Genomic DNA, 13,289 nt, shown 5'->3' with positions numbered 1-13,289 from the left:
TTCATATTGCCCCAAAATTCAGTGACTTAAAGCCACAAACATTTATTTAAGCTCATGATTTTTGGGGTCATGGAGTTGGATAGGACATAGCAAGGACTTCTCTACAAAGCCTGCAGCCTCCACTGGAGTGGGTCAAATGTTTGGAGATGGCTGCAATGATTTGACTAGGGCCATAGATCTGGGGCCTTTTGTTCTCATTGTTGGTTGGACTTCCTGGTCCTTCTCTATGTCACGTACACTGGGGCCTGAATACTTAAAATGACTCCTTCGCTCACATGTCTGGCTCCTAAGCTAGAATATCTGGGACAATTGGAGCCATTGGGATCTCTCTCTCTCTCTCTCTCTGTTTATCTTTATCTCTCTCTCTCTGCCCCCACCCCCTGCAACTGGCTAGCTTGGGCCTTTTCAGAGCTTTGTAGTCCCAGCGTAATTGCAGTTCTTACACAGTGGCTTTTACCAGACTGTTGAGCATTGCAACATTGTAAGAGACCAAGGCATAAACTGTGATACTGCTTAACAACCTACCTTCATGTCTGCCATAGTTGAATGGTTCATAAGGTCAGATTCAAAGTGAGGATAACAAGACTACATCTGCCAGAAGGAGCCATTGAACCATGTTTAATTTATCACATGTGCTGGTTAATTTTAGATGTCAACTTGATTGGATTAAGGGGTAGCCAGATAGTTATTAAAGCATTATTTCTGGGTATGTATATGGGGGTGTTTCCAAAAAAGATTGGCATTTGAATCAGTGGACTGAGTAAGTAAGGAAAATCTTCCCTCACCTAATCTGGGCAGGCACAATACAATCCACTGAGGGCCTGGGTAGGACAAAAAGGGAGAGGATGGACAAATTTGCTCTCTCTCTCTCTCTCTCTCTTTCTCTGTCTCCCCTCGAGTTGGGTCACCAATCTTTTCTCTGTCTCCTGGAGTTGGGTGACCAATCTTCTCCTTCTCTATTGGCCCTTAGAAATAAAAACTTCAGGTTCCTTTGCCTTTGGCTCTGGGATTTGTGCCATCAACTCCCCTAGTTCTCAGGCCCTCAGACTCTGGGGCTTAAGCCACGCTACTCACTTACCTGATTCTCCAGCTTACAGGTGGCATATCATGGGCCTTCTCAGCCTTCATAATCACATGAGCCAATTCCCACAATAAATCCTCTTATATATATATACACACACAATATATATATAGCACATATATTTTGGTATATATTTGTTATATTTTGTTGTATACAATAATATATATAACAATATATATTCCCACAATAAATCCCGTTTCATATATATTTGATGTATATATACACATGAATACACATACACAGACATACACACACATACACACACATGCACACACATGTGTATGTATGTATGTATATATACTGTTGTACTGTTGGTTCTGTTTCTCTGGACAACCCTGACTAATATACCACTGTTAAACGTTTATTAAAATGAGAGACCCAGGTACACCAAAGATAGCCCAAAATTGCTTAGCTAGAACCAATTTAAATCCAAAAAAAAAAAAAAAAATCTCACTGTAAAACTTCTGAAAGTTCATCCCAGCCGAAGAAAACCCATGGTATATTGGCAAATATGTCATATTAGGACGTCTCTTTTTTTCCCAGAGAGCCAGTTTTTAAATCTTCATCACACTCTGCTGTTTGAAATCCAGATAACATTTCCAATATTTCAACCTCACAGCCCCTCACCACCTTCACTGACTCCCTATATAAAATCAGTAGTTCTTCACCACGACTGCACATTATAATCACTTAGAAAGCTTTTAAAAGAAATTTCAATGTTCAGGCCCTAACCCAGAAAAGTTACATCAGGTTCTTAGGAAATGGGACCAGACATTGAGATTGTCAAAGGGCCCCAGGTGATTCCAGTGTGCAGCCAGCATCGAGAGCTGCTGACAAACACAGATAGATGCTTTCCATCAAACCTCTCACACCAACCTCTTAGCTTTTTCTTAATGATTTTGGGATCTAAAATGAGAGAAGTCCAGGCACTACCCACAAAGGAAGTTAAATATCCCCTGGCTTGTACAACAGAGAAAAATGAGAGGGAAATATTAGAAAATTAAGATAATTACCTTAGAGAATTCAGAACCACCAAAGTCTAAATAGAATAATATAATTAATAGTTGAAGTACCCGAAATATATCATGTGAGAAGCGATAGCAGTTTTCTGCTACCCAATGACTTCTAGATTGCTTTAAGCAGTTTTTAGAGTAAATCAGTGGATCATCAGGCTTTGAAACAACTAATCTGAATCAATAATGTCATGGTTCTCTTGTTAAATGTATACATTTTCAGTGATGCTTTAAAGGTCTCAAATAGAAAACCATGCAAAAGTTTTAAAAGTTGCTTTCGACACATTTATTTTACAATATATTACTTTAAGGTATAATGCATATAATTATGTAGTGATTTGTCTGCCATGTCTTTTTGTAATCTTTGTTAAAGACCTTTTTTCCGCACTTGATATTTGATATGAATAAGCTGAATGTATCCTAAAGCCGAATTAAGTGGTTGAGCCTGAAAAAAGGAAGGAACTGCACAGGAAAAACAAAAGAATCATATATATGTGTACACAATTTATTCATGGGATAAATTGGACAGAATCAGCATTAGGTGCCATGCAATTTTTCCTTGAGTATATTCCTTGTATGGGAAAGCATCACATTCTTTTCAAGAGCATTCTGCAATCCTTTCCTCTTGTGTAATAGGGTAGTGGTGGTAGGGAGAAGACAAGATCTTCAGGGAAAATTAGAAGTATAAAAAGGGAGTCAGCCTGGGCTTGGGTTAACTCTAGCCCAAGGACCCCCTCCATATGCTTCAATTCTAGACCTGGAAGAGACTGTTGTGGCAGACATTAGTATGACCTTTGGGTGCCCTCTCTAGATATCCAAATTCAGGGTGCCAACGTCCCAGTTCTGCGGTGTAACCTCCTCTGGAAGATCACCCTTGGACCAATGGAGACTCCTCACCTGGAGTTTTATGAGGAACGCTCTCTCTTGCCCCGGAACGACTCTCGGCTGCAATGGAAGCCCCAGAGCACAGTTGGGTCAGGAGGAAGCTGACATTCCAGAGCCCCCATAGGTCAAGCTGAGGCTGAAGTCCCAGAATTTCCTGTGGGATTGATTGAGACTCCACTTGAAACTGCATTCTTTCTTGTGTGTATCCTGCTAATACATTTCTCCTAAGAGGATTTCCTTCTTAATAAATCATGTATACACAGCTCCCTGTGTCAGGCGCAGCCTCTAGGGAGCACATCCAAAGACAACTAATGGTCCACACATCTTAAAGTCTCTGCTATCAAAGCCGGCTCATGCTGCTGCCTCCGGATACCCATTCCCTCAGGATACTCAAGAGCAGACACCAATTTGCTCTCCCTATCTTGCTCCACTGCTCCCAGGACAATTCGTGGGACAGATAAGTTTTCTTGGACTTGTTTTGTTCCTGAGTAAAGGACTGTTAAAAAATTTAGGACCAGGAGTCAGGATGAGAACCTGTTAAGTGGCTTCTTCCAGAGGAGGAGGATGAGCTCCTCTGCTACTTATGAAGCTGCAGCACCAAGTACCCAGCCTGCCGGCTTCTTGCCAGTCAGCTTGGAGTTTCTTGAATGAGGCAGTCATTGTCATGAGTGTAAGCTTTCTGAGTGCAGAAAGTCCCTGGAGTTGAGGGTAGCAGAAATATGCCCCAGATATGACTCCTCAATCCTCAGTTTCTCACAACTAACCTACTTCTATAGAATTTCTGTTTCAGCCTCTCAAGCACTGCAAGAGAGGCATGGGCCTTGGTTCCTATGTGTATTTTTCCAGCTCAGAAGACACTTAAAGGCAGACAAACTTCAAGTCAAGAAAGATTAAGAAAGAGAATTCTTTGCTGAATTTTGTCTCCCTTTATTCTGAAAACTCTACTCCTTCACATCCCTAATCCCTGTTCTGTCCCTGCCAGATACACACACAGACGTCTGACCCTGCACCTCCAAGTTCCCAAAGATATTGTATGTAGAAAAAACACCTTTTTTAATTGACATTCACACTCAACACTAAACACTGCTTGCCACCAATTGTATGGGTTTTCTCCCACGCAATTGGCCAATTTCTCCCACACAATTGGCCAATTCTCCAACACCAACTGGATATCTTAAATTCAATTCTGGCATTAATCGGCATTAAGTGCAGACCCCCAGCAGGTTAAGGGCTCAGTCCCATAAGACCTCCCCCAACTTCAGACACCAGTCACAAGCAGTAGCTTCCAAAGTTACTCACATCTTCTATCTGACATGGCTACAAAGCAGAAGTTCCAATGAGTCTCAGGAAAGAGCTTTATTTACTTTCATCCATCTATCATAAAAGAATATAACTCAGAAACGGTCAGATGGAAGAGATGCACAGGAACAGGTTTGGCAGAAGGGGCATGGTGCTTCCACGGTCCCTTTGGGCACACCACCCCTCATGTATTGAGCAACGCAGAAGCTCTCTGAACCCTGTCCTTTGGATTTTTATGGGAAGCTTTATTCTTAGGCATGATTGATTAAATCATTATCCATTTGTGAGCGACTCAACCTTCAGCCCCTCTCCCTTCCCCAAGGTCTGGAAGTGGGCCTGAAAGTTCCAACCCTCTAAACACATGGATGGTTCCCCTGGCAACCAGACCCCATTCTGAGGCCATTCAGAAGCCACTAACCATCAGTCATCTCATTTGCATACTACCAGACACATCACTTGGGAGGTCCCAAAGGTTTTAGGAGCTCTGCACCAGGAATAGGAAGAAAGATCAAACACATATTTCTTCTTGTAAACGACAATAACATAGATATGTTCTGGGTCCTCTACTTGTAGGATTCAGTTTGCCACCATGTTTCATGTTAATAAAAAGTTAATATTCAGTTTTCTCAAACTAGGAGACATAGACTCCCACTGATATAGGTATGAGCCACAGCACAAAACATAGTTCTTTTTTTAAGCACAATTCTTCCCAGAGATTTAAGGAGAATTTATGTACATATACACATACACATATGTATGTATATACTGACGTGGATATAGTACATTGTAGAATGCAAGATTTGCATTATTTCTGATAAATGTAAGACTGCAATACAGTTTTATGCCAGTACTGCTTTGGACAGTGTCCCCAGACCTTTAGTCAGGGTCAGTTTACCCTAGTATAGTCTGAATGTTTGTGTCTCCCCCCAATTTCATGTTGGGGGAGAATGTTGAAATCCTAACCCCCAAGCTGATAGTATTAAGAAGCAGAGCCTTTGAGAAGTAATTGGGTCATGAAGGTGGAGCCTCCAGGAATGGGATTAGTGCCTTATAAAAAATGCTCAAGGGAGTTGATTTGCACTTTCCACCATGGGAGTTCACTGAGAAGGCAGCAAGCAGTTTGCAACCTGGAAAATTGCTCTCATCAGAACCTGACCCACAATACTTGTAAGGGTCCACTAAATGTTTTTAATTTCTTTTAAAATCAGAAGAAAATACATAAACTTTTAGGCTGAAGAAAATGCTAGTCAATGCAGTTATAAATATATAACTTTTATCAATGTTATATATTTATCAATGCAGTTATAAATATATATTTCTATATATATATGTATTTGTTACTACTACTTTGAATGTAGGAAGTGGTTCACAAAGGCAAAAGTACATAAAGCTCACACAAATCATGATGCAGCTCTGCTTCCAGGGATGTATTTTCAGTATACAGTGAAAACGTGAAAAACTTTCAGTTTCAGGCATCATATTCTTGCAACTTTTCATTTTTGAGAACTGAGGTCTTCAGATTCTGAGGGAATGAATTCCAGAATTTCATACATCCTTAAAAGGATAGATTTGAAGGACAAAGATTCCTGCTGATCACACTGCAGGAGCCACTGTGTAAGGCAATCTGTATTAAAAGTAACTTGCTCACTCACAAGCCATTGCTTCTGCCCCTAAATTCTGCAACCAATATTTACAGAGACCAATGAGCCCTCTCACATGAGTCTCTCTGTTGAATGATAAAATCTTAGATCTTGGAGCAACATTTGGGCCTACTGAGCCCAACTCTCCACCAATGCAAGAGTATCTTTGTCACCCTTCAGCATCAATTTGAGCACATACTGATGCTCCACTTAAGACCTTCAAAGCAGTTTCCTTTGTGTTATTGTCTTGTAAAGATACTCCAAATGTAAGAAAATACAGAGATACACAGGTTACTGGTGATAAGTTAGGAGGATCCCAGAATGAGCCTCCCACTCAGCACCATGAGTCAGTGATGGTGGATGAGCTACACATTGTGGGCAGTACCCACAAGGACCATTGTCGTCTCATCATCCTCAGGGCTAAGTTCCAGACCATTGTCCACCACTCTGTGGAGGGTGCTGTAGTGTTGCCGGCTTTGGTGGAAAGAATGCAGCTCTGAAGCAGCCTCCCAGGCAGCAAACGTAGGCATGGGAAAAGGATCTGGCCTCTTGTTTTCAAAAAAGCATTTCAGGTTCCTCTCGCTCAGCTTGTTGGCATAGTCCAGAAATGTGTTTTCCAACTGCTCCTTCTCCTTTTGTGCATATGTCTTCCAAAAACTCAGCTGGAGGTAGCTAACTTTAGATCGGCAGCGAGCATAACATGTGGTGAGCAGAGAGAAGAAAGATGCTGAACAAATCAGGCACCATCCTATAATCTTAACAAGAAAGAAATATTGAGTACACATGAAAGCAAAGTAATTTAGGGAGCTAGGGTGGTATTATTGAGAAGTGTATAGCTAAATTATTACCATGTTCTTTGGCATACCTCATTTGAAATCATTCATCTTAATTTGTAAACACTTTAAACTCACTTTTTGAATTTATTAGGTAAACTCAAAATAAAGTTAGGGTTTACCTAATCTCTATTCTCCTCCCCAACATTGCTGGTGCAAAGAAGGCAGGCAGACGGAAAAGAGTACAAAGTATAGATTACATAAGACTTACAGAAATCAAGCTCAGATAGTATTAGCTCTGAGAGGAAAATATTCTGAGCATAAGTAAATGTGGTCATTTGAGCAAATGACCAGCTCTTCAGCCACGCATTTTTAGGCATTGATAAATGTATATACATGGCTAGTGACTGATTTTTTTTCTGTCATTACTGTCCATGGAAAAGGGAGACAGACGATACAATCAGGAAGCTGAAGCCATAAGAATTTAAAGGCTGAGAAAAAATTAGGATCATTAAAATCTTGAAAATGATTTGTCTTGATTTTTGATAATTAGAAAAAACAAACTGTTTCCTGAATATGAAACGGTTCAGCTTTTCTCCCCTGGATCTTAAAAGCAAAAGTTTAAATAGCTCAAATTATCTTCTAACTTTTTTGGCTCTAATTCTGTTTTCACAATTGGAATTAATTTTATGTTTGGAAAACTAACATTTTTTTCAAGGTGTCTCTTGACATTTAGTTTAAATGATCCTTAATATTCTTTAGCATATGAGCCTATTTGAAAATAGAAATAATCTACAAATGAGCCCATTCAGACCATAACAAAACCACAAATAAGCTTTAAATCAGTGGTTCCCAACTTCTGGCTCAGATACAGAGTGTCTGTGAAGGGTCTCAACCTCTGCACCAATGCCAACTCTGGACTGGCACTACTCAGGTTTAAATCTAAACTTTCCCCTTACTGTGCATATTCTTGTATCTCAGTTTCTTCACTTGTGAAATGGGGGTTACTCACCTTGAAGGGTAATTTGGTGGACCTAATGAAATCATGCTGGACACATGTATTCATTCAGTTTTAGCTAATATTATATGCTGCTATTCTTCAAATGTATATACACTTATGTAATTGTGTTAATGAATTCATAATATCTTTCTGTACTTATAATTAATGAGTGAGGCACAACTACCATCATGTGAAAGTCCTTGAATGGCTTGTGGTTGGCTACCTTGTATCTTCCTCTTTCCTTCATTGTCTATCTTCCTCTTTTTCCACAGCTGAAGCTTCTGTACGCCATCTCATCTCAGTATCGGAGCCAGTTTCAGCTGAGTTATAAACTATTCCATCAGCTTCAGGTCCCCTTCTCCCTTTCACATGACCTTTGCATTGACCGATGCTTCCCCTCAATTCACAGTACCCAGAGTCAAACTAGAGCATGGTGGATGCTTCCATAGCAGCCCTCAATAGTGTCTTATTTTGCATATGTTCTCCCCCAAACCCTGGCAGTTTTCCTCATTGACTTGGAACACCTACTGTGTACCAGAAACTTTATGCCCGTTTATGTCTATCATCTCAAAATCTTCCAACTACTCTCCAAAGTAGGTGATATTACCACCAACTATGAGAAAACTGGGACTCAAAGAGGTCGAACCACTAGTTCTAGGTCACATAGCTGGTGATTGATAGCGTCAGCATACAAACCCAAAGCCAGACAATTCCAAGACTGAGCTCTTTCCACTACTCCATTCTATCTTCCTTAAGAATAGAGACTCATCCAGCTAGAATTTTTGTTTATCTGCCCCACCCATGGATGAATGTTCTTTTCCACCTCCAGGCACATGTCCAACTATTATTGGTCTGGACTATATGTTGCCTCCTGCCTATCTGAACCTCTGTATTCAGCACCTGCTGTTGATACGACTCCTCTTGCCCACATTCCTTATGCATCTTCCCACAGGAATCAGCCCCAGGTCCTTCTCATTCTGACGAAGAATCAGCAAGTCAGTGTGCTCAGTCTAAGTTATGACATGATGTGCATGGTTTCCAAGTGCCTGTGTTTAGGGCGGAGAAGCTCACACAGTGATAGGTGTTTGGGCCTGGCACTGACTGAATGGAGCCTGGTGCCTGAGGACATAAACCATAAATCAATCATTCTATCATAAGAGTTGTAAGTTATACCCTTCTTCAGTAAAAGACACAAGACATTTGGGAGCCTGATATATTTTATCTAAGATGTGCTTTATGCATTAAAGAAAAGATTTTGTTTTGGAGAATTTTTTGACTTACCAATTTATGAAGAGTATGACTTTACTGCCAACCAGCTTTGGAGTATATGATTTTAAAAACAGACTTTGCCTTGATGTGTTGTTACCAAGGCAAATCCTTGTTGAATAATGCTATTTCAGTGCCTTTATTCTGACGCAGATAGCGTTCCTGACAATTTGTAGATCTGCTTATCAACTCTTACCGCTTGTTTTGCTTTTGGGAATGCAATTCTTACTACCTATAAATGGGAGGTCAGTCCTTCCTAAGGCTGTACATCTGGATTTGTGTTCATGTGCCTGGAGGAATGACAGGCTACTTCCCTGCATCAATTAGGTAAAGATATGATTTCTTTCTGTTACATAAAACAATGCCCCAATCTTGAGCTTCTGAAGTAATTAAGAACCTCTTTAGCTGTATAGCACAAAGAGTATAAAACATAATCTCCCTAGAGAGTACGGTCACTTTTTCACAGAAGCTATTTAAAAACTGCTGATTCCTACTTTACAAGGGAAATTCTTCTCAATCTTGGTAATATTTATACACAGAGAGAGCGGTTGCCAGAAATCATTCAAGAGACTCTCTACACTGATTATATTACACGCAACTTTGAAAAGTATTAACTCATTTCATTCAGCTACATTTTAATAGATGAATAATATATGTGTGTGTTTGAGAAACGAACTTGAATATAAATAATTGACAGAAGGCAGTAATTTCCAGTTACAGCTCTGCCATTAACACTCAATTTATGATTTAGTGTTAGACATTATTTATTTACAAAGTCAACCCAGAGAGAATGTTTTAAAGTACTTAAGTATTTACTATTTACATATGGACAATCCAGTGGATATTTTCTTTTCAGAACCGGAAAAGAGATAATCCAGTCAGCAACTTTACTGAACCATCCAGCCTTTCAAAAGCTTTTCCTGAGATAGTCTCAATGCTGCATCAGGTTTCAGTTTCCATTTAGTTTCAAAATATTCGGACAGGACACAGACTCAGCCCTGGCTGAAAGGAGGACAGAGAGAATACTTCAAGCTCATGCTGAGAGAAAATGGCGAGTTTGTGTTTTCTTACCTGAGATTGGGCCTGAAGGGACAGTTTCAGTTCTTCATTGATGGTAGGTAGCATGCTAGTTTTGCCACAAGAAACTTTGTGAAGTTCTTCCCAGCACTCTTTGGGCTTACCCTTGCAAATCAGCTCCAGGAGTCCCGAACTTCTCGTCCCGCTCATGGCACATTCATAGAAAGTTCCATTGAGCAAAGCCACAGAAAGCCACATCACTGGAGCCACCAATGAGCTCAGAGTGATCTGGCCAAGGACGTAGAAGAAACGGCAGCTGTGGCCTCTGGGAAAGATTTTCCTGGGATTCACACAGCAGCCTGTGAAGAGTCTCCATGACCTATTGTTCAGAAAGAATCCCAGGATCAGTAACACCCAGGCAGGAGCAAAGAGGAAAACCAGCCCATAGGTCATATTCTCAGTGCTGCAGGGGCACTTAAAAGCCACAACAGAAAAGAGACGCTCACTTCCCACGGTCAGCAGAGCCATGAAGCTGTAGCCAATAACAGTTTTCTGATTAAGGAAGAATTTTAAAATGCCCTGAAAAGCATCCATGTTGGAGATGCACAAAGAGGGAAAATGCTGTGCCTTTGTTATTGGCAGAGCTGCTGTGGCAGTAGCTGAGAGTGGAGCTCTTTCTTCATCAGAAACAACAGTCCTTCTTCTCAGACTGAATTGAGCCAGATAAGGAAACAGTGTCATTCCTTAGGAATGACTGTTTCTCAACATGTTTAGATAATGCCTCCTACTGGTGGAAATAGGGCTGTGATACTGCAGCCTAAAGGCTGAGAATAAATTCAAAGTGCACAGGCTCCATTTTTACATTCTTTCCATGTGGCTTGGATTGAAAGTCAGAAGAGAAATTCTCACTCATACAAATAATAGTCTAGGAATTTTCCAGTGTAAGGAATCAACATTAACAGAAAGAGGTTTCAGCCGATTGATCAGGAGACAAATCAAATCTGCAAACCTTGAATTTTTTTCCTCTTGCTATGACTTGAGATTTGGAAGACAGGGATTTGCTTTCTTTTTTCATATATATAAATACACATGAAAATTATATATATATATGTCAATAGCTTTGGGGTACAAGTGGGTTTTGGTTACATGGATGAATTATGCGTGTGTGTGTGTGTGTGTGTGTGTGTCTATATATATATAGAGAGAGAGAGAGAGAGAGAGTGCTGAATTCTGAGATTTTAGTGCACCCATCACCGGATATGTATGTGTACCCAATATGTATTATTTTATCCCTCACCCCAATTCCACTCTCCCTCTTTCTGAGTCTCCAAAATCCATTATACCACTCCATATGCCTTTATGTACCCACAGCTTAACTCCCACTGATAAGTGAGAACTACAGTTTTTGGTTTTCCATTTCCAAGTTACTTTGCTTGGAATAACAGCCTCTAGCTCCATCAAGTTGCTGCAAAAGACATTATTTCATTCTTTTTTATGACTGAGTAGTATTCCATGGTGTATATACACTACATTTTCTTTATTCATCAGTTGATGGTTACTTAGATTGCTTTCATATCTTTGCAATTGTGAATTGTGTTGCAATAAATATACATGTGCAGATTTTTTTTTTAAATATATAATGACTTCTTTTTCTTTGGATAGATACCCAGTAGTGAGATTGCTGGATTGAATAATAGATCTACTTTTAGTACTTGAAGTTCTTTCTTTAAGAACTAAAGAAAAGTGCGGTGGTTCATGCCTGTAATCTCAGCATTTTGGGAGGCCGAGGCAGGTGCATTGCTTGAGCCCAAGAGTTCGAGACCAGCCTAGGCAACATGGTGAATCTCCATCTCTACGTAAAAAAACCCAAAAAATTTTGGTTTGACTACATGCACCTGTAGTCCCAGCTACTTGGGAGGCAGAGATGGGAAGATTGCTTGAGCCCAGGAGGCTGAGGTTGTGGTGAGCCAAATCATGCCACTGCATTCCAGTCTGGGTGATAGAGCAAGACCCTATCTCATAGATAAATAAATAGAAGGAAAGAAAGAAATCTCCATACTATTTTTTATAGAGGTTGTACTAATTTACATTCCTACCAGCATTCTACCAAAATTCTGTTTTCACCAAATTCATACCAATATCTATTGTTTTTTCCTTTTTAGTAACAGCCATTATTACTGGGATAAGGTGGTATCACATTGTGGTTTTAGTTTACATTTCCACAGAAAATTAGCCTCTTACAAAATTCTATACAAGTAAAAATAGTATTTTTATTTATTTATTTTTATACTTTAAGTTCTAGGGTACATGTGCACAACATACAGTTTTGTCTCACAGGTATATATGTGCCATGATGGTTTGGTGCACCCATCACCTCGTCATTTACATTGGGTATTTCTCCTAACGCTATCCCTCCCCCAGGCCCCCAGCCCCTGACAGGCCCCATTGTGTGATGTTCCCCTCCCTGTGTCCATGTGTTCTCATTGTTCAGCTCCCACTTATGAGCGAGAACATGTGGTGTTTGGTTGTCTGTTCTTGTGATATCTTGCTGAGAATGATGGTTTCCAGCTTCATCCATGTACCTGCAGAGGACATGAACTCATCCTTTTTGATGGTTGCATGGTATTCCATGGTGTATATGTGCCACATTTTCTTTATCCAGTCTATTATTGATGGACATTTGGGTTGATTCCAAGTCTTTGCTCTTGTGAATAGTGCCATAATAAACATACATGTGCATGTGTCTTTATAGTAGCATGATTGATAATCCTTTGGGTATATACCCAGTAATGGGATTGCTGGGTCAAATGGTATTTCTGGTTCTAGATCATTGAGGAAATGCCACACTGTCTTCCACAATTGTTGAACTAATTTACACTCCCACCAACAGTGTAAAAGTGTTCCTATTTCTCCACGTCCTCTCCAGCATCTATTGTTTCCTGATTTTTTAATGATTGCCATTCTAACTGGCATGAGAGGGTATTTCATTGTGGTTTTGATTTGCAATTCTCTGATGAACAGTGATGATGGGCATTTTTTCATATGTCTGTTGGCTGCATAAATATCTTCTTTTGAGAAGTGTCTGTTCATATGCTTTGCCCACTTTTTGATGGGTTTTTTTTTTCTTTGTAAATTTGTTTAAGTTCTTCGTAGATTCTGGATATTAGCTCTTTGTCAGTTGAGTAGATTGAAAAAATTTTCTCCCATTCTGTAGGTTGCCTGCTCACTCTGATGATAGTTTCTTTTGCTGTGCAGAAACTCTTTAGTTTAATTAGATCCCACTTGTTTATTTTGGCTTTTGTTGCCATTGCTTTT

General features: G+C 40.0%; 2 protein-coding genes across 5 annotated transcripts in view; one reads left to right on the top strand and one right to left on the bottom strand.

Annotated features, from left to right (window-relative positions):
* Positions 1-13,289, top strand: part of LOC105465475 (trafficking protein particle complex subunit 3L) — a 100,562-nt gene that overhangs the window by 48,638 nt on the left and 38,635 nt on the right. The window lies entirely within an intron of this gene.
* On the bottom strand, positions 1,269-10,688 carry CALHM5 (calcium homeostasis modulator family member 5). 2 transcript variants are annotated; one of them, XR_977537.3, is made up of 3 exons: positions 10,029-10,688; positions 4,279-6,673; positions 1,269-3,133 (listed from the first exon to the last, which is right to left on the bottom strand). XR_977537.3 is itself a non-coding variant. In XM_011713921.3 (2 exons), the coding sequence occupies exons 1-2, from the start codon at positions 10,566-10,568 to the stop codon at positions 6,284-6,286; spliced, it is 930 nt and encodes a 309-aa protein (XP_011712223.2). In that variant the 5' UTR covers positions 10,569-10,688; the 3' UTR covers positions 3,142-6,283. The 2 variants fall into 2 exon arrangements, 1 of the variants encoding a protein (XP_011712223.2); XM_011713921.3 differs by lacking the exon at positions 1,269-3,133 and having other exon boundaries at positions 3,142-6,673.

Source organism: Macaca nemestrina, chromosome 5 (assembly GCF_043159975.1).
Source record: "Macaca nemestrina isolate mMacNem1 chromosome 5, mMacNem.hap1, whole genome shotgun sequence".
Taxonomy (NCBI): domain Eukaryota; kingdom Metazoa; phylum Chordata; class Mammalia; order Primates; family Cercopithecidae; genus Macaca; species Macaca nemestrina.
This window is presented reverse-complemented; position numbering and strand designations above follow the sequence as displayed.